The sequence below is a fragment of the Chanos chanos genome, chromosome 5 (genome assembly GCF_902362185.1).
Source record: "Chanos chanos chromosome 5, fChaCha1.1, whole genome shotgun sequence".
NCBI lineage: Eukaryota > Metazoa > Chordata > Actinopteri > Gonorynchiformes > Chanidae > Chanos > Chanos chanos.
The window spans coordinates 35,031,309-35,052,229 of NC_044499.1; the positions used below are offsets into that span (position 1 = coordinate 35,031,309).

The following is a 20,921-nucleotide window of genomic DNA, read 5'->3' on the forward strand; positions in this document are numbered from 1 at the left end:
AGGATTAGGAATAAAATCTAATGACTTGTGTTGTTTTGAAGCATGTGGAAAATTTAGATTTTCATTTACTAAAGTTAAACAAAACCAAGTCTGCATTAAGGTGTGACAAAATAACTGAACGTATGACCACAGCGCGTTTGTATTAAATGAAATGCTATTACATATATTGTATATATTGCTCATTTAGAGATGGTTAGTATTAAAAGAAACTTATACATAATAAACTCTCATGGGGATAAATGTTGGTATTGCTATAGACTGAAATACAAGAAACATGTACACGTGGATAAGTAACAGTTAAAAAAGTTAGAATTTCACGGTACAACAAGTAGCACTCACAACAGTATTAACATAAATGCTGATGTGCAAGGGGTCTGTGGGAATCATCTATCTACACAGTGTGTTTTTCTATTAATAGTGCTACAGATCAGGTGAAAGAACCAAGTTTCCTTTTGGCAAGTCTGCTGTGGTCTCTGTTCAGGTGAAAAAGTCTTTGGAAATGGCCTCCACAAAGTTGGGAGCAGACATGAGGATGCCGATGGTACAGAGGATGGTGAACAGGGAGAAGGCCATGAGGCAGAGACGGTCAATGACGGCGGCCGCAAACTTCCACTCGTTGCTGACTCGCTCGTCCTCATCCTGGTTTTGGAAACGCTTAGCGATGTAGCGCACCTCCTCCAGGATCTTACCCAGTTCTGTCTCAACACCCGCACCACCTGCCATCGCCACGCCCCCAACTCCACCTCCCATCATCATTCCCGACAACGGTACCTCCTCCTCGGCACTGGCCCCTCCCATCAGTCGCCCGCAAAGCACGCCCGAGTCAGACGACGTGGTGTAGTGCATGCTTTCCATGCCGCGAAAGCCTATGTAGAGCGTGTTGCCATTGGTGGGCTGCAGCGGCCCCTGGCTGACGTTGAGCTCCACGCTGGAGACACTCCCTCTTCGCATCTGCTTGTTATGACAGGCCGGACGCACCCGCTCCTCTCCTGGACGCTTCATACGCAGGAACCAGGCACACCAGTTCAGAAGCACCACCCTAGTCTGCACAAACCAATTTGACAAGTAAAAATTCATTCCCATGTGTTTCACATTTGTTTCAAATGCGGTACTTAGTCTCAGGAAAGTAAGTTATGGCTGTTAGTAACTCATGGAGTTTGGATGAGGTCATCACATGAACAAGAGTTAGTCATGCATTATACTCAAGTCGATATGACTGAGTCAATATCTGGCAGCCCTGCAGTTGATGTTATTTATATATCAGAATCAGACAGCAAACCTAATTGGTCAGGCTACATAACCACACTTTACTGGAGTAAAATCTTATTTCCACAATAAGTTGTTATGTTAGGCTATGAAGTGCAGAGGTGACATTGACTTTTCGAGTGAACAATCTCTTGAGTGAATTAGGTTTGTTAGGAACAGTCTTACTCCAAAATTTCACCAACTTGTAAATGAACATATAACATTGCAAATTTCAAACACATCTGCGGTGTCCTTGGATGTAAAGGGCTCACCAAGCTCATTTAGTCCTTAAGGTTGGGCAAAGTGTGGGCACCCCAGTTAGAAGGAAATTTGTATTCCACTAACGTTAGTACATCCTTCTCTCACAATGCCAGCTGACTATGACGGGCAATTCACTGCACAGATGTTGAAACCTTAACCTTCACGGACTTAATGGAATTTCACAGAGATAGAGGGAAAGAGATAGAGAAGAGAGAGAGAGAGAGATAGACAGAGAAAGAGAGAGTTAGACTCACCCATTTTGGCATTTTGCTTCCGTCTGGGTCGTGATGGTGATACTGAAGCACCAGAACTGTGGCAATGACGGACAGCCCCACAATTACCATGGTGGTGGCAAAGTACTGGGCTGAGAGACACATGTGTTCACACAGTCATACAAAGCCCACACACATATCCATGCCTGAGAGTGTTTAAGCTCCAGTGTACAAAGCAGTTAAAACATGAAAAGTCGTATGTGACATGAGATGTAATGGAAATTTTTATGTTAACAGTCATGTTAATAAAAAACCAACCTGCAACATTCTTTGACAGACCTTCACTAAAATCATGGGCTAGAAACTTCTATAGTTTCAGAAAGAATCTTCTGATTTTTTTCTTTTTCCTTTTTTTTTTTTTTTTAGATTTGGACATGTTACAAAGCAGCCAAACGTAGAATTTAATCGTATGAATACACATTCAGCACCCAGCCACCCAAACGTGTTCATAAACTTCTCATTAATCGAGTTTTTGCTCTGCCCTGCGCACGATTCCAAATTGAGGGATGGAGCTTGCTTCCAAGAGACACCCATTCAAAGAAGATGAATTGCCGTGAAAGTGACGAATGGGCTCACAGGGGCCTAGGTGCTCGACTTCTACTAAAATAGCATATCTGTCACCTCCCTGCTTCATCAACAACTCCCTGTCTCTTTGATCCTGCTTATCAGACGAGCATGTCAGCATCTCCCATCTGCCCCCGCCTCCCCCGCCGTGACAAACGGTTGGTCCCCCACCATGACGGATCATTCTGCTCACCTATCAGTGGCACTGAGTCAGACGTCGCTGGCATGATCTCAGCCACGAGCAGCATGAAGACTGTCAGAGACAGAAGCACCGTGATTCCTGTGAGGCAAAACAAGACCATCAGAGACAGAAGCACTGTGATTCCTGTGAGGCAAAACAAGACCATCAGAGACAGAAGCACTGTGATTCCTGTGAGGCAAAACAAGACCATCAGAGACAGAAGCACCGTGATTCCTGTGAGGCAAAACAAGACCATCAGAGACAGAAGCACTGTGATTCCTGTGAGGCAAAACAAGACCGTCGGAGACAGAAGCACTGTGATTCCTGTGAGGCAAAAGCAGTTCAAATCACTTTTATCAACTGAGTGCCAAGTGCTGCCGTCAGCCTGTGTTAGGGGTATATTTATGTGACCTGAAACTACCTGTTATTTATAAGATCTTTGCAGATAACTGGAATACATTTACCTTGATGTCAGACTTAAGCCTGAAGATCAAATCTCTTGGCTTCTTCACCATCTGACTCTGGTAAGCAAGAGACTGAGAAAATCAAACACTCTTGCACCTTTTTGAAGCTAGGTTCATGCACTCTCCAATAAAAATCAAAATACCTTGAAACAAATATAAAATACACATCCCACGCAGTAACCTCACCCAACAGACGGAGACAGTGGAGCTCAGTTATTACATTAAAGTGCATTTATTATTATGTTCTGACGAAAAGAACACAGATTCCAAAAAGAAAAGAAACACTGTTCCCTTGGGAGGCATAAAGACTCACTGGGACATCACCAAAAGTTTTTTAATGAGCTCAACAAATCAATAAAGCTCTGCAATCCAAGGATCAAGACAAACCGAGCATCTCTCATTAATAACTGGTATCAAACCAACCAAGAGGTAAAATACATCATGCTTACACACACACACACACACACACATAAATACATACATGTGTTATTGACTGATAAGGTTTTCAAAATGAAAAAAGCAAAATACAGAATGGATGGATTTAAAAAATGGATTTAAAATGCAAATTTGGGCACTTGGGTGACACGGTAGAAAAAGATGCAAGCCCACCAGTGCAGAGATCCCCCAGTTTGTATCCTGGTGGCAGTGCCTTTGGCTTGGCTATGCATCAACACGAACACAATTGGCAGTGTTTTCACGGTAGGGAAGTCAGCAGGGGACCGTCGCCCCGTCGCCGCAACAGCAACTCCCATGGGCCGGTCAAGGGTGCCAGATTAGTGGTAGATGGATGTGGGGAGCATAGCATAACCCTCTGTGTGCAATACGGGTTCCCACAGTCTGGTGAAAAGAGGCGGTCTGTGACTCTGTGTGAAGTGGAGGATACATGTGGTGGTTTACACCCATCCCGGCCAGCAGGGGAGCTGTGCAAGCGACGGGAAGGAGAAATGGGAGGGAATTGGCCACGACCAAATTGAGAGAAAAGTGAAGGGCAAATACATGTGTATTGAAGCCCGTGAGATGGCACCCTGCACATTTATGAATAAAATAATGATAAAAAACATTTTGTGAATAAGAGATGCAGTCACTAAAAGTTGTAAAAGCACATTTGATCATCACACTTCATAGGTAATCAAAGAAACAATTTCAATAAAAAAGGCAACAAAATTAAAAAAAAAAAAACATCTCAAATATTTGCTCCGAGGGACATTACATTGACAGCTAGATTCTAATCAAGCAGCTTGTTAGGTTGATCATCAGTTTTTTTTGTAATAATAAAGATATTAAAAAGGACTGATATGTTTTTTTTTTAATCAAACAAAAACTATGCCACACAAGTTGATCAAGCAGTGTGTGAGGTCCTGGGTTTTAAAATATAAACACAAACAAAATAAACAAAATATAAAACTGTTTTCAGGAGAATGATCCTGGTGAATGACCTTCACCTACAATACAATCCTCCAGTCATGAATACATGCATTCCCTACATACATACTGTACACACACACACACACACAGACACCCCTACAAAAATCATGTTAGCATGTTCAATGTGTTGAGCTGTCTGCAGCTGAATACTTTCTGAATTTCTCTGATCCATGTGGCTGAAATGAATCTGCCCCACTAGCCCGACAGTCAGGGTCACAGAGAGTGGCAGATCCACACACTCACATGCACAGCTACACCCAATTTCCCCATTTCACTCTCTCTCTGAAGCTCTACCAGCTGCCTCTTCTGCTCTGTGAGCACATCTGGGTCTCTCAGCTCACACACACACACACACACACACGCATGCACGCACACCAAAATTTTCCCAGTTGACACACTCTTGTTGCCACAGAGCCCTATAGCCCCAGAGGGATTCGATCCAAATGCCTGGATCTAAATTCAAAGGCTTTCAAAGGTTGTCTGGGGGGATGTGTGTACCGGGAACACTGTGTGGCATAGGCTCTGTAATGCCTACAGATATAAGCAAAGATCAGCAATGGGACACAGGACAAGCTGCCAGAACTCATGTACTGGATCAGTACATGTCACACATACAACCACTTGCAAAGTGCGTTAATTTCAGTGTTATGCGGTCACATTTTATGGCTATAAAATATTGAATGAAAACTAAATTTTATTATACATTATGAATGTAATAATAAATTCAATACATAAATTGCACAAAACATGCACTTTTCCTAATGATAATGTGTCATGGACATTAAACATATATAAAAATATTTGGTGCTCTTAGTGGATTTAATCATTTCCTGCATAAGCACACTCAGTCACACACAAAAAGCCAGAAGTTGAGTGTCTTGAGATTGCCATTGGATTGTAAATTAAAATCTCATACTACTCAGGTGGCATATTTGATACAGAATTCTGTAAAATTAAAATTGTATGGAAATTTTTCCCATGCTCCCATTCTTAAATGTCTTTATCATTGTCTGTCACACTGAGATAGTGTGATGCAACACAGCATGACAAGATACATTTCCAAGTTGTATCTTTACATTACAAGGAACATGAACAGAGAGAGAATTAAATCTAATATCTGACATGTATACTAACATGCCTAAATGCACTTAAAACATGATAAAGCACTTCCAACTGGCCGTGGTACTATGCCTGTATCCACAGGGAAGTGCTTCTATTTTTAGTAAGCTTTCACAAGCTATATGCAACATTTCAAACACCTTATGTTTGAGAAACATGTACAATTCCAAAATGTCTGTATTTACGATTCAAAAATGTTGTTTCAAGTCCACACTCTGTTAGTTTGTCTTTCCTGGTTTCTGTTGGAGGCTCAGAGCTTACTCTGCCTAAGCAGGTGCCTCACAGGCATTGTCTTACCTAAAGAGATCTTCTCTCCTGAGTCAGCAGGCAGCAGGAACACCAGCAGGGCCAGTGTGGAGATGAGCACACAGGGGATAAGCAGGTTCAGGCCGTAGTAAAGGGTCCGGCGCCGCATAACCACTGTGAACGTCACGTCTGGGTATGGCTCCGGACAACAGTCATAGAACTTCTCGTTCCTCCGCCCTGGAACCTCTAGGACAATGAGACACATAGTTGTGGACAGACATTCAATGAATGGTGCCATAAAGATATACACAAGTAAACACACACACATACATACATAAACACACACACACACACACACATGAAGATAACTGCATTGGGGTTCAAATCCATGTCTGGTCATGAAGAATTATTTGAATTTTTATAACCTAATAAAAGTATGAAGTTCCTCACAAATGTTCTCCAGCTATAATAGATATCCAGAGTCAGTTGGACTGTGGCAAATTCACATTTACACAGATACATTAAGAACATCTATCCCCAAGAGGATACAAGGCCCTTTGATTATCCTACCCAGTTAACCACAGAACAATTCCTCTGCACGCTGAACATTTTTTTCATATCTCCTCAGCACTCTGATCTCTCTCTCACATACACACACATGCACACACAATAGGAAATAATCAAGTCTGCTCAAGTGGGCACCTATCCTCTCTTGATTTTCAATTAAGTGGAGTCTATATGGTTCATTGACTGCCGTCGTCTCCTGAGACTGTGAGCGTACTCGCTTTTCACTCGAGTTTCCGACTTTCCTGAGAAAATCGAGGTGCTCAATCTCCCTAAGGAGCTGAGAAGGGAACACACACTGCTCATTAACTCCCTAGACACAGTTCCTCCACTGCAGCTTACATAGGCACCTAGTTCCCCTCCTCCACTGTAAGAAGAAAAGGTGAAAACACTTTTACTTTGGAACATATATACACATCATAACTCCAATGGCTTATAGAAGACTTGTGGGAGATTAGAAGTGACATTTTCCTTCAAATTAAATAAGGTTAGGAAATAGAAACTAATTTTTCATCTTTTGTGGGGCCAGCGTTCATAAGGTCAACTTCATGACTCAAACCTATGCAACAGAGCAGGGCAAATTTTATATTTGAAGCATTTGAGAAAGCAGTATTAAGTAGACCTGGCACTGACTTACCTTCAAAGCTACAGTGAGCTTTCTCAATGGCTTTCCAGCTCTTAACTAAGCAAAAATCCGTTACAACTCCGCATAGTGTGTGATGGTGTTTGTTGTCATAACAAAATGAATTTGAATTTGGTATGGCAAAAAAAAAACACACCACATGAACCAAATATACAAAAAAACCCAAAAACAAAACAAAACCGCACCACATCAAGTAGTGTCCCACTTCATTTACTTCTACCTCCATAAATACTTCCATCTGTCAATATGCAAGACAATTTACATAAGTACAACTCCGAATAATTAACCTGCCTTGCATGTAACGGCTGACGGCACAGATTACCCACACACGACATTTAGCGTGATTATCTGCTACAACATACAAAATCTGGCTTCGAGAGGATAGGTTAAAGAAAGGAAATGTCAGTGACATAATAATGAGATTTTCAGCATTTCAGTCCAGGCAGAAAAGATCCCCTCCCCTCCCCAACAGAGAGGCAATAACACTGAAAGAGCCTGCTAAATTCACACTGTCCTCTGAGCATTTTGGATGGGTCTCTTTGCCAGCTCTCCACAAAACATACAGGACTGTTATACTACAGAGGCACTGTTCAGCTTTAGGGTCATTGATTCCATAGAAGATACTGGTATTAGCTGTTGTGTAACACTTGGGTGTTTATATTTAGTAGGGTGTAGCGATACGCCAAAGTCACGGTTCGGTGCATACATCGGATTTGAAGTCACGGTTCGGTACGGTTTTGGTACAGTGAAAAAAGACATGCAAAACATGAAATTTCCTTTCATCTAATATGAATTTACTTGTAAACTTATAAACTTGCACAAACTTGAAAACAATGGCAAACTGGCCACAATTTCCAGTTTGCTCTCCACTCTGTTTTTTCCTTGTACCAGTAATATTCATATTTGGATGATGCTGTCTCAAATGAGATCATGTTCGACGTACTGCCAGCAACATACCCAATTTCAATTTAACAATGCTGGCACGCTGCCTTCGTCTCATCCACTTGTCTTTGCCCATTGCTACTGTAGTTCACTGGAAAACCAAAATGTTTCCAACAGAGGACCTGAAGGATACGGGAAAACTCTGTGGCTTTGTGGTCACCATACTTACGAGGTTTCATCATTGAACATGTGCTAATTCAGTTGCTAAGTTACGGGTCCGTTATGGAATCGGAGAGGAAACTGAGTTTTTAATTTTAGTTCCGCATACAGAAATGTAGAAGAGAGGGCACACTGTATCTTGATACGAGATACGAGACCGTGGATGTTTGGATTGTGGTTTCGGTCTCGGTTTCAGAACCGTTACATCCTTAATACTTAGTGTTACATTAAAATCAGTGTTCAGAGTCTATTTTGGTACTTAGTGCAAGAGTTTAAAACAAACTTAGAAACATTTTTTTTTATAGCAAACAACAGGCACTGGCAGAATTTGGGCACTATCTTCCAGAGTAGCAATGGATTTATAGTTTTATGGGTACAAGGCATGTCGGTTATTTAAATCTGTTTTACAAGATTACATACTTAAATTTCACAATTTAAGGACAAAGCCTGAGAGGCGGTTCCAGGAAATCTTCATCTGCTGCTTCATTTTAGGGAGATGTCTGTGTTCTATCTAATATAAATTGACAGTGAATCTGTTCTGTTCATCCAAGGCATAGTTTCAGCTCTCTAAAGTCTGGAAGGTCAAATGCAGTACAAACAAGTCAAACTTAAATTATTTTGTCTTCCCCTGGAGAACTATTGGATTTGGTCATACCAACAAGGTCCCATTCTCCATTAGCGATGTAGCCAGTGATATCTGCCTCCATCATCTGCAGGTCAAGAGACCAACCGCCATAGGTCCAAGAGCCAAACTTGAGGTCACAACGCTGGACATCAAAAGGAAACCAACGCACATCGATGTAACAGGTGCTCTTGAAGATCCCTGAAAAGGGTGTGGAGAAAAACATGACCTTTGACCAAATACAGTGGGTTGTAATTTGAAGCTCATGTAGAATATTGATGAACAACGGTGAAAGACACCATTTCTTTTGCCTGCTTTTGTATCAAAATGCTGAGGGAATGAATCAGGAAGCAGAAGACGGGGAGATAGAGAGAGAGAGAGAGAGAGAGAGAGAGAGAGAGAGAGGGAGAGAGAGAGAGAGAGAGAGAGAGAGAGAGAGAGAGAGAGAGAGAGAGAGAGAGGGAGAGAGAGAGAGAGAGAGACAGAGAGAGAGAGGGAGAGACAGAGAGAGAAAGAGAGAGAAAGAGAGAGAGAGAGAGAGAGGTAGACAGACAGAGAGAGAGTGAGTCAGATCAAGAGGATGGATGGGAGGGGAGCACTTCGATTTACATTCAGCAAATCCCTGCAGAAGACAAATGTCTGAGAATCCAATTTGTTTCCAATAACTAAGCGCCTGCAAAACTGTTTCCCGCCTGTCTCCTCCTTCATATGCAGAGCCATTCCATCTCTGCTGGATGACTGCCCCAAGGAATAAGGACCGCCTGAGCTTTTGTGGGGATGACTCCTTGTTAGGAAGGGGGAAGGACCAGTGAGAGACTGCTGTGAATATTCCTATTTTGCATGTTCACCTACCAACTGTCCTTGAGAACTTGTGTCACATGCTGCCATTATTTGTGTCAATATTGATTTTTGTGAAGACCCATTGTCTTTTTCTGTTCTGTCATGCAAAAGCTAAAGAGAGAGCTTGTCATGTACCAAAGAGATCATCAGTCCCTGAGAGCGCTGCCCACAGACGTCACAGGAACCACCAGATGATGTTCTGCACCTAGAGATTAATTTCTCGTTTTTCATGGGGGTTTTTTTGTTGTTGTTTTTGTTTTTTTTAAATAAAGAAACCAGAATCAAAAGATTTGGTACTTCTTAGGAAATTTGCTCATGAGAGAAATACTGATTGTTCTATATACACAGTGTGTGTGTGGAGCACTCACACCAAAGATGGTACATCCGACTCCAATTTAGTATGTTTGAGCTCGAACCCCCAGTCATAACTCTGAGATCAGTCAATGCACATTCTAATGACATTCTTAAAGGTCATAAACCTGATTTAAGGGCAGAGGGAGTGATGCATCTCTCAGGGGCTGTGATTCTATTTCACTGAGTTCAGGAGGTGCAGCTATAGACCCTTGCGCAATTACGGATGACTGTGCACAAAGGAAGGTGAGTGTTTATTAGTTCTGTTAAGTTTAACAACCAAATTATGCAATTTTCCCAACAAATGATTTTTTTCTATTGCAAAGCAGCAAAACAGCTGTTAAAGTCAGTGAGAGCTGGACTGTGCAAAACACTGATATTGTTCATGCAAGGGCAGAGAAAGTTGCAATGACCTATTGACAATTTGTCTTAAGCTAAAAGGACGAGTGCAAGTCAGTAATCATGTCATCAGGAGTCCATTTCCTTAATCAGTAAATCTATCAGCCAATTTGCAGTTAAAACTGAATGGCTGTCGAATAAGGGTATTAGATTAAGGTGAGGTAAGGTTCTACTAGGGGACAGAGAGAGGACCAGACATCACAAGCTCACCTGGAGGCAAATATTGGCAGGACCCAGATGAATTAACGAGCACATTTGTGTGAAAGGTAGCGTCAAACCGCTCGTCCGCGCTGCGAAGAAGCAGATCAACTGTTAGCGGTTAAAAACACACACTCCAACGCATCAATTTAAACTTTTTAGGCAGAGCAAGCTCATAAATTTTTATGGCAAAGTTGTACCGTTGCTGGTGGCGGAACGAGGCAAGGTATATTGTCTTTACTCATTTTAGCACAGCAGACATGATAATGTCATGGCTGCCGTCGCAAAAGACCTACGAAAATGCAGAAGCGCCTCTCTGAAGAGGTAGGGCGTTAACAGCAACCTCAGCTTCTTCTGGTACCGAAAACATAAAGAAGTGGCATCTAACAGATGCGCCACGAGAATGGCAGGCATATCAGGAGCGACGTCGTCTCTCACAGATATATCGTCGTTCACCGTCTTTCTCCATTCATCTGTGTTAACACTCTACCATCTAACACCGCTCATTTTTACAGGAACATAAATGACAGTCCTGGACAGCATATTTTCATAAAGAAGCACTCAAACACAGCAGACAAACAGTCTACTCATCTACTTTACGAGAAAGCCACAGATAGAAAAATGTGAGCTCATGTTAAATTTTTATAAAAAATCAAAAAGTTAAATGGACCAGCACTGTGTCATTGTGTAAAACATGCGATTTCATTTAAGACTGTATAGGTCCCAGCTCCCAGTCACTTAAGTAAATCACACTGATCAATAGCCATCAGCATTCTGAAAACTGATCACTAAACTCCATAAATATGTCAATACAATGAAATCAGCTGGACCTTATCTACTGACATGTAATTATATAATAATTCCTGTGTGTAAGAGACATGTAAAGTATTATTAATATTTAATTGCATTGACTGTCAACATCTTTGTTCTATTTTTGTGTATTGGTGGCGCAAAAACTATACACAGCCTCTGTATGTTCTCCATACGTCATCTGTTTTACAGAGGATTCCAGTTTAAAAGGTAATGTGTTATAATACAGTAATAAATCTTTTACCAGTACCATATATGATAATTACGGAAAGTGTAATGAAGTAATTAGTGAGTAACAATGGTAGCTAGAGTCCAGTACAGGCATGTGTTAAAGAAAGAGCAGAGTAATAAGTCTATTCCTGTGCTCAACACTAAAGCGACGTACTAAGTCTCAGTGGTCTTCTCTGTTAAACTGAGTTTGATCTATAATTTATGATTAAGCATGCAGCCACACAGCCTGCCTAGCCTCTGGACAAACTGTCCAAAATGGTTTAATGATGTATTTAGAAACGGTCAGGCTGTCTGCTTAAGTCTATAAACAGAGTAGTTCAGGATTCTAGTTGTTGAACATGACACAGGTATTTAGAGTTGATGTCAATGTAATGAACCAAAACCATCAAAGTTTTCCAACGATGCCTTTAAGATCTGTCTGCAGTATCTGATTTACTCTTTCCACATTTCTGTTGAGCTTCCTCTGTTACCATGAACATGTGTGTAAACTTTAGGTATGATGTCTCTGTGGTTTTGTTCCAGCATCTCACTCTATGAGGGACTATGAAACTAGATCTTAAGAGAAGTGATTCAGTTGATGAAGCATACTGAAGCAGGTATTTTTTCCATCCGTACACTATACCAACTGACTTAACTACACATTCAGTCAAGGAGTGTTGATGCTATGTTTGACATATCCCTGTGTCTTAGATCAGAGGAGTAGAGGATAGGACAGGAAATGGCGACATTGAGCAAGGCCTCCATGCAATGATAATGAAAGGTTTACCTGTTATACAGTAGGATATCAGGTTTCCAGATCTGGTTGGCTGGAAAACGCACGGTAGTCACACCGGGGTATTCGGAAGGGTTCCACTGAAGGTAGTGATCATTCCAGTACTGTGAGGGAAAACAAAAGGTGAATGGCAGGTCATTTGCCACAGACAAAAACACAACATCTGGAAATTTATTTTACACTAAGGGCATCCACCAAACTCAATGCGGTAGCCCACAGTCTTTGTTGTACCTATAAGTACCTAAATCCAAGGCAAGACTAAATAAAGTTTATTACTACTGATTTCAGACTTGGGATTTGAAACAGGGAAGTTCAGTACATACAGTAACATAACATAGGTGTGGCTCTGCATCATGTATGTTCACATTACAAATGGAAATGCAAATATTAGATTAAAATCTTGCTGTTAGCCACATCACAGAGTAATCTCGTAGATGACCTTGTTTTACCCACAATATATTCAATTTGGTCTGTAGAGCCAGGTCCAGAGCCTCCCTCCAGAGTGGACCACAATTTGGTCTCATATCAAGTGTAATTACATAATGGACATCTGGCATCGTCATTGTTAGTGTGGTCTGCATTTGCTCAGGTATGTCTAATGAGCCTATCTTTCAGAGAGTGAGAGTCACCCAAATTGAATCCCCACAGGAAATAGGTCATTTAAGCAGACTGATACCCTGCAGAAAAACCCATTATTAAGACAGTGTTTATGTTTGTGGGCTGTATGGTTCAACATTTTTAATCCAGTTACAGTGATATTCCATCTAGCACTGGATCTGACTGTTAAGGGGCTTGTTTGAATGCCGACTCCCACACATAAATGTGCTCAACAGTGAAAGAAATACTACATGCGATAAAGTAAGACAGTGAATTATTCTTACTGAGACATTTCACACAAAGGTGTAAATAAATAACATTGTTTCTTTTCTCGTTCATTACTAGGTGCTCTCTTTCATGATGGGCAGTAAAAATCAGCACTTCCAATGACATGGAAAGTGAATTTCTGCAGAAACTGAGGGTGGCATTTGAGAAACACAGTATCTGCTAAAGGCACCATGTGATAGCTTTTCCAAATTAAAAAGTGCAAAACCTAAAAGATTCAACGGATCACTTAAGAAAACATTGGGGCACATGGGGAGGCAATTTACAGAGCAAATTTCCCAAGCAAATTAAGCACAAGGGGTACTTTAGACTGAGGGCAAATTCAAAAAGGGCTGTGGAAGGTAAGTCATTCCTCTAGGGATAAAATAACCTCCACAAAAGAACAACTGGGTGTGTGTGTGTGTGTGTGTGTGTGTGTGTGCGTGATTTGTGGTAGGGGAAGAGGGTATTAACTGGATTAGGTGCTCCATCACATTTTTTTCAAACCAAAACTTTCAAAAGAACATGGGAATGCTGGGATTTCTCACTGTAGCCAATAAGAGGTCAGATAAGAGCTTAATTAAATTTGAGCTGCTGTATCAAAAAGGATTTAATAACTGCAGCTATAAACAAAATGTGTGTGTTTTTGCCAAAGTCACTGACACTGTGCAAGCAAGCAGGTGCTCTCAAAAGCAAGGGGTTGTACAATTTCACACAAGACACATCTTATGACAGTGTAAGCTCTCAGAGGATAAAGTATCACAATTCTTCAAAGACTCCCACATTCAGGTATTCAAGCCAACATAGAGAACTGATAAAAGACAACTCAGACAGAGTCTTTCAAATGCAGATGGAGGTTGGAAAGAAATAAAAAGGTTTTTGTGTTTGTGTTGTGGTTTCATTTTCCATGAATATATTTTTTTTTCTTGACTGCTTTTGTATATTCACATTGCCTCATCCCCCAAATGACAAGATATCTTAGCAACAATTCATTTAGTTAAGTCTTTTTTTTTTTTTTAAAGAAATGGATCGTTTCATACAAGTTTGTCGTGTATGCAGTGGTTTAATTCACCCTTTGTCTCTCAGTCCATTAAGATTTCGTTCCCTCGGTCTCAGCCTGGTCTGCACCGTGCTGGCTTTGTGTGGTTTCATTTTCCTGATGCCATTTTGACCTCAGGTAGGAGGTAGGCCACTGGCAAAGTAATCAAAAAGTGCTAATCTTAAGTGCACAATTGAAGATCTGGTTACAAACCAGATCTTAAGGGCAGACTTCCAATATTTAACATCAGACAATCCATTTTTATTTTTAGACGGTGCTTGGTTGCAAGCAATCTGCAGAAACAGGTGCAAAAATTTTTGAGAACCAAACGCTGTTGTATTCTGGTTTCCTCCAATAAAGAGACTGTATCTAAAGCCTACAGCATGTTTTCACATTTTCTTTACAAACCAAGTATTTGCAAAATTGCCCAGAATCTATTTTTTTAAAATTGTATATAAGCTCTGAGTTTGCTAGTGCATCAAATTAATTTTAGAAGAGTAGAGGTATGAAGTGAGAGCAGGTGAAATGGTTTGCAGCAGGTGAAATGGTTTGAAAGAACCCATATTGTCTTGCATCTGATGACAGGCGCTCATTTGAACAATTGAAAAAAAAACTTACCAGCTGTAACCAGATGTTAGTTGTCAGAACTTGATTCTTTTCATCCTGTCAAAACACAAAAATTGGGTCAGACTGACAATTTACAAAAAGGTCTGAGGCGTAATTATAAAGTCTGATAAAAAAACATTCCTGATCAAACAGAGGTATCACATTTGAAATCTGTGTGCCTGATGAATCACACAGAGCTATGAAATCAGCAAACAATCAAAAACACTGAAACAGGCCATCTTATGTTTTAGGCCTTGCCCTGTTAAAAGATTAAGCCTGAAAACCTAAAAAAAAAAAAAGAAAAAAATGGCAAACATACATTTGTTGTTGCAAAAAAAGCACAAGTTCATTAAAGATGTTTTCTGAATTGAAAATGCACTCTCCTTTTACTTCCAAAATGTGTCAGATATTCAAACAGAGTGAAATAAGAAGAAGAGAAGATAATCTCAACTCAGCCAATAGGTTTGGGTAATCTGAGGTAAACTGTGACTCTACATCAGAGCAATTAAATTCAGAATGACATGGTCCTTTGCTTTTTGGTTTGTGGTGACTCTGTCATGTGGGTCCAATAGGGCACAGGTGCTAACTAATCTACACCCTCTCAAAACAGTTGCTGGTCAGTCAGATAAAGAGCTTCACTCTTACAAATGAGCCTTGACAAAAAATATAAACCAGAGGACATGTCATTGTTTTAAAATATGGAAAAGCTGTTTCAAATAAGCTCTGTTCATTTAGGGACAAATGCATTTAAAAAAAAAAAATGTTTTCAAACACTTACATGCAGAAATGAAAAAATACACAAAATGAAATTTACAATACAGCAAAATAAGGGATTAGCAAATTTTGCATGGTGTCTTGTTTAATCTGTCAGGAGATTTGCCATCCAAAAAACATGATCCTGGTGTATGGCGGTATGGAAAAGGAACTTCATGGTTGGTGAATTGTGTCTAATTGCTTCTGCTTCTGCTTCAGACGGATATGCATGCATGTGTGAATTTGTCATTTATTCCAATGAGTGATACCAAACACAGCTGAGCTCCACAGACAAAATAAATCCGCAGAAATAACATTCAAGACACAACAGAGGAGGAGAAAATAGTGCAACCATGTCCAAGCTCCACAAATGAGTGTCAGAGGCAAATAGTACTAGCAGGTGTTTCTGTGGTCATTCTCTTTGGCTTGGATCAAATTATTATCTGTTTTCCCAATTTGAGTGCCTTTGAATACCTCCTTTGTTTTAATGTGCACACAGTGTTTGCACACGCTGTTTGCACACAGTTTCCCTTTGGGGATAATAAAGAGTTAATGAAGTGAATTGTGCCCAAGTGGAATTAACTGTAAATTGTAAATCTGTTTAATTTTATCAACGTGAACCAGTGACATAATTTGCAATGTTAACTACTTAAAGAAAAGGCTAAATACTTAAAGAGGATGTTAATATTTACAAGAGTAAATATGAACATAATCCAATACTTAGGTTAGTGGTGTGGAAAAAAATATCACTTTGTTTTCCCCGGACGCTACACACAGCTGCCCACTGCTCCTAGTGTATATACAGGATGGGCTAAATGCAGAGGACAAATTTCCCCACAGAGACAATAAAGTACTACTTCTTGACCTTTATAGCTGTAACTATTAGAAGCAAAATGCCTCAAGACTATCGTCATGATGTATTCATATAATAGGGATCTGTACTTGCTTAAATACTATATGCTGCAACAATGTATCTGTGTGTTAGAACAGAGAGCATTTATCATGTAGAAGACAAGGCCTCTGAGTGAACTGTGTGTCTGTACCACTCGGGGAGCGAACTCTAAGTACCATGAGCTCTATGAGGAAAGTTATCTTGAATTTAAAGTTTAATTAAGACATCTTTCAAAATTGGATCAAATATCGCTCAGTCATTTGTATACACCTATTTTGCAGCATTGGAAATAAAACTCAATGTCAATATCTTGGTATAACTCAATGGTATAACTTGGTATAACAATACATATGGCTGTAGTAAAACTGTAAAACAGATGTTTTCAAATAGAATATGTGGCTCTGGTAACAAATGAAAATATTTATGGGAGTATTTTCCTGACAGAGTGAGAGAATACATTGTAAATATACACAGTATACACTCTGTGTATGTGTGTGTGTGTGTGTGTAGTTAGTATAGATTAAAGCTGAGTTAATAATATACTCTTGCTGTGACGTGTTGGCAGGAGCTCAAAGTCTGCTCATCAGACATGATGAATACGTACAGCTACTGTACATTTTTCTGTATTTTGCATTAATAAGACAAGATATCCTATCCACTACAGCAGGGCTCACGCTGAACACATGGCACTCCTGGCTTGTACTTTCATCTCCCTCCTGATTTGACAGTCTCAGTGTCAGATCCATATGTTACAGTGATCGCTCTGCGGCTAACAGTAGCCTTGAATAGGTGGGTGCTGCCATATTTTTGTCTCCACTTCAGGTCTGTCTCCTCAGTTCTGAATAGCTGTCATTTGGTTCAGGGCCATACAATGCTGCCATGGCATTTTGATCACAAATTCATCAAACTTGTGTGTTTTAAAACACAACTGATAACCTGTTTCAATAGGACTTGCATTTGTTTGAGATATCTAGTGGCTATGGAGTTAGACTACACCTTTGATAATGCTTTAACAAAGCTTTACTGGAGACTCTTAGGCAAGAATGTGCTTTTTATAACACTGATAATTGTTTGCCATATATGTGTTTCAGTACGGACAGTATACCGAGTGGTATATAATGTCATTGCATGTATTAAGTGTAAGGGTATCATGCAAAATGCTTTATGTGGACATGTGTGAGCATCAGAGCCTGAATTACCACGTCCATGATCTGCATGAGACTGAAGCTGAAGTGTACTGTAAGGGAGTGGGAGTCGTTGTAGACGGGACGCTCCAGAGGGTTGTAGCTCTTCATCAGATCATTATAAAGCCTGCGCTGGTGCTCTCCTTGCAGAGACACTGAGGAAAAAAGGTACATACAAAATTATTGTTATGTTGTATTAAAGGAAACCATCATTCTCACTACATATGTCAAAATACACAGCACCACTGAGCAGAAAACGTTTGTACTATTCCAAACTGAGGCATCTTCATTTTAACTACATAGATGTAAAACATTTACTTATGTTGCAGACATGCCACAGGGCAGAGAATGCAGCTGAATTCTGAATGCTTAAAGGTACTTTAAAATGGATACAATGATTAAACCTTTAAAGTACACTATTGCCAGTTCAGTGCTTAAAATATTCACTGGACCTAGATCTTCCAATTTTTGATGTGGTTTTCCAAAATGCAGTGATGAATTATTTCAGGTTCATATTTATCATCATTAACCAATCATATGTATTTTAATGTAATTAAACACTTGAGAGTTGGAGGGCTTCACTGCTTCGTTAGCCAAGTGCTTTATCTCATCGGAGCTACGTAGCTTAAAACAATGAGAGTGGATGGTTTTTAATAGAATGAGTCCTGTTTCACATGGTGAAACAGGAGGAGTCTGGGGAAACCTAAAATGTATACAGTTAAATACTCAAGCCTATGTCTGGCATATGAAAGCTTGCCTATCAAAGATTTAACAAATGAAAAAAGAAAAAAAAAAACCCACAGGAATGTAAATATACTCACTGAACAGAGTCTCATTGGGACAGTGTTTCAAATTTGGTGGGGGAGTAAGAGAAAAAGTGAGCGCTTACAAATCAGAGAGGGAACTGCCTGAGCAGCCCATCCGGACGCCAGTTTATTGATCGCGGAATCTAATCAACCACGCTACCTCCACTTGGCTTTTCACAAACACCTACGTTCCCCTAAGCTCATTCCGCTACCTTCAATCGACCACCACTTCTCTGAAGTACACATTATCACTGTCCTTGAGTTACAAACTGTTAAAATGTCTGAAAGACCCAGAGAGTGCCCTGTTCAACTATATAAGAGTCACATCGTATGTTGCTACACTGTAAGGCCGGGCCGTGATCATGTGGTTATCAGACTCGGTCAAAAGACTGAAAAAAAAAAATGGAATCCATTCCTTGTTTTTATGACTCAGAGTATGGGACTAAAAAGGTTTCAGAGGTAAAACTTGTTTTCATTGATCTTCAGAGAGAGCCTTCAGAAGATTAAGTTGCCCCCCCCCCCCCCAAATTTATTTATTTATTTATTTTTTGGACAGCCCTAATTTACTTAGTTATACTCAATCTCAGTGACAGCTCCCCAGGGAGGTGATTTCACCAACACTGTCCAGCGGGGAGGAAATGGAATGGAGATGGGGCTGGGAATTATTGGGAAACTGGAGTCATGCAGGTTCAAAAGCCTTTATCTTCGATAACACAGATGAAGTGTTTCACTGACAGTTACGCTATGTTATGGACAATGCCTGAAAAAAAGATCATCCAGAGACTAGAATCTCCTTCAAAGCATTGAAAATCACCAACCATATGTTTAGGAGCAGCATTAAGTGTAACCTTTGTTTTCTAATTATCCACTAGATGGGCACTCCATAATTAAGGGAATTCAGACAAAATATAGAAACTGTGTTCATCGAACACGACCGACTAATATATTTTGAAGTAGTTATTGTCCTGTCTCCTCTTCCAAAAGTTGAAATTTCTTGAAAATATTTTCCTGCCCCGGAAAGCACTGTTTCTCGTATGTAAACTATGCAAATGAAGCATACTTATTTTGCCACAAAAATAGCGCTCATAGCACAACACACCATTAACCATTACAGCACCACAGCATTTGCCTCACTCTTAAGTCCTTTGTCTATTGACACTATTTTCAAAGAATTAACATTTCTAAACAAACGTTTTCCAATAAAATATGCCAATGAATGTAATAAAGCTTTGTCCATTTCACTCCATGTTTTCACCTGCGAAATGTATATTTAAAACAGTAATCCATTAGATTACGTTAATGTGCTTGTGACTCACTAAGTAATGAGTAAAATCTCAAAACTACTTCCCGAATTTCGAAATAATCGTCACGGACAGTCATCGAAAATAGACAAAACCATTAAACTGAAATTAATAGGCAAAACACATTCAAATGATGAGATCAAATGAAAAAAACCCCCATTAAAAATCATCAAAAAATGTGACTTCTATTCAGTATAACACATCTGATTCTCCAGAAGGGATCATGCAGTTGTAATTAATGGGGTCCACAACAAGTAAAGAGCTGAATAATCAATGGAAATATCAAATATTTTTAGAACATACCTTTGACCAGGAAGGCTGCGGTTATCAAAAGAAGGCTAAAATTCGGAGACCCCATCGTACTGAAACTTCAGGCAAGAAAATTAAAAATCTGTCCGATTGAAATCCACCGCCTGAAAGGTTACTTTCAAATAACAATGTAAAGTCAGCACACACGCCGTGAAGCACAGGTTAAAATCACTTGGAATCGCAGGTTTAAAGCGCGTTATCAATATTTGTGCTAGAGGGTACTTTGCCCGCTTGCCGCTCCCTACGCGATACCCCTGATTTGAAGATGGGAATCGGTTAAACCCACATGTTTGTGACAGCCACTCTCGTGCTGCGCTTGCATGATGCTTTGTATCCATGGGGATCTCTGTCGCCCCGCGTGGCATTCAATAGCCAAATTGCGCCTCTGCTGACGTGGAGACAATCCTAAGGTTCGTTCACAGTTTTTAAAGTGTGGATAAATAGAGAGGTGGTTTTCCCACACACGATGGAGAGTGCGTATCACAAACGGTCATTTTTCCGTAGGAAAAGGCAAATAATTGGCTGAAAACTAAAAGAAAAGCAAACAGAATGTTTGCCCTCCCAAGGAAACGGGTGTTCCAGATTTTTACTTCTCATTACTAAACGGAACACTAGAGAACCAGGAGAATTCATCCTCTAACATGAAACGGCAGGAGTAACGCAGACATTGAATCTGACAATAATCTTTTTGGTGAATCCAAATGATTACAGTAAAGGATTTTCTGTGCAAAAACATGTGATTTGTTCGCAACACCTGCTTCAAATGCAGAATCAATGCTGAAGCACGATTCAAAGGCAAAAAAGCTCACTAGATGAGATAGAGTTTATTAGTTATGCTCTAACTGATTCTTACTCAATTCCA

At 40.1% G+C, this 20,921-nt stretch overlaps 1 protein-coding gene across 1 annotated transcript; it reads right to left on the reverse strand.

Annotated features, from left to right (window-relative positions):
• Window positions 1-477: 477 nt before the first annotated feature.
• Window positions 478-20,108, reverse strand: LOC115812429 (neuronal acetylcholine receptor subunit alpha-7). The gene is made up of 10 exons (XM_030774909.1): window positions 20,054-20,108; window positions 17,659-17,798; window positions 14,827-14,871; window positions 12,303-12,412; window positions 10,508-10,587; window positions 8,741-8,908; window positions 5,829-6,023; window positions 2,536-2,622; window positions 1,761-1,870; window positions 478-1,044 (listed from the first exon to the last, which is right to left on the reverse strand). The coding sequence occupies exons 1-10, from the start codon at window positions 20,106-20,108 to the stop codon at window positions 478-480; spliced, it is 1,557 nt and encodes a 518-aa protein (XP_030630769.1).
• Between the last annotated feature and the right edge of the window lie 813 nt (window positions 20,109-20,921).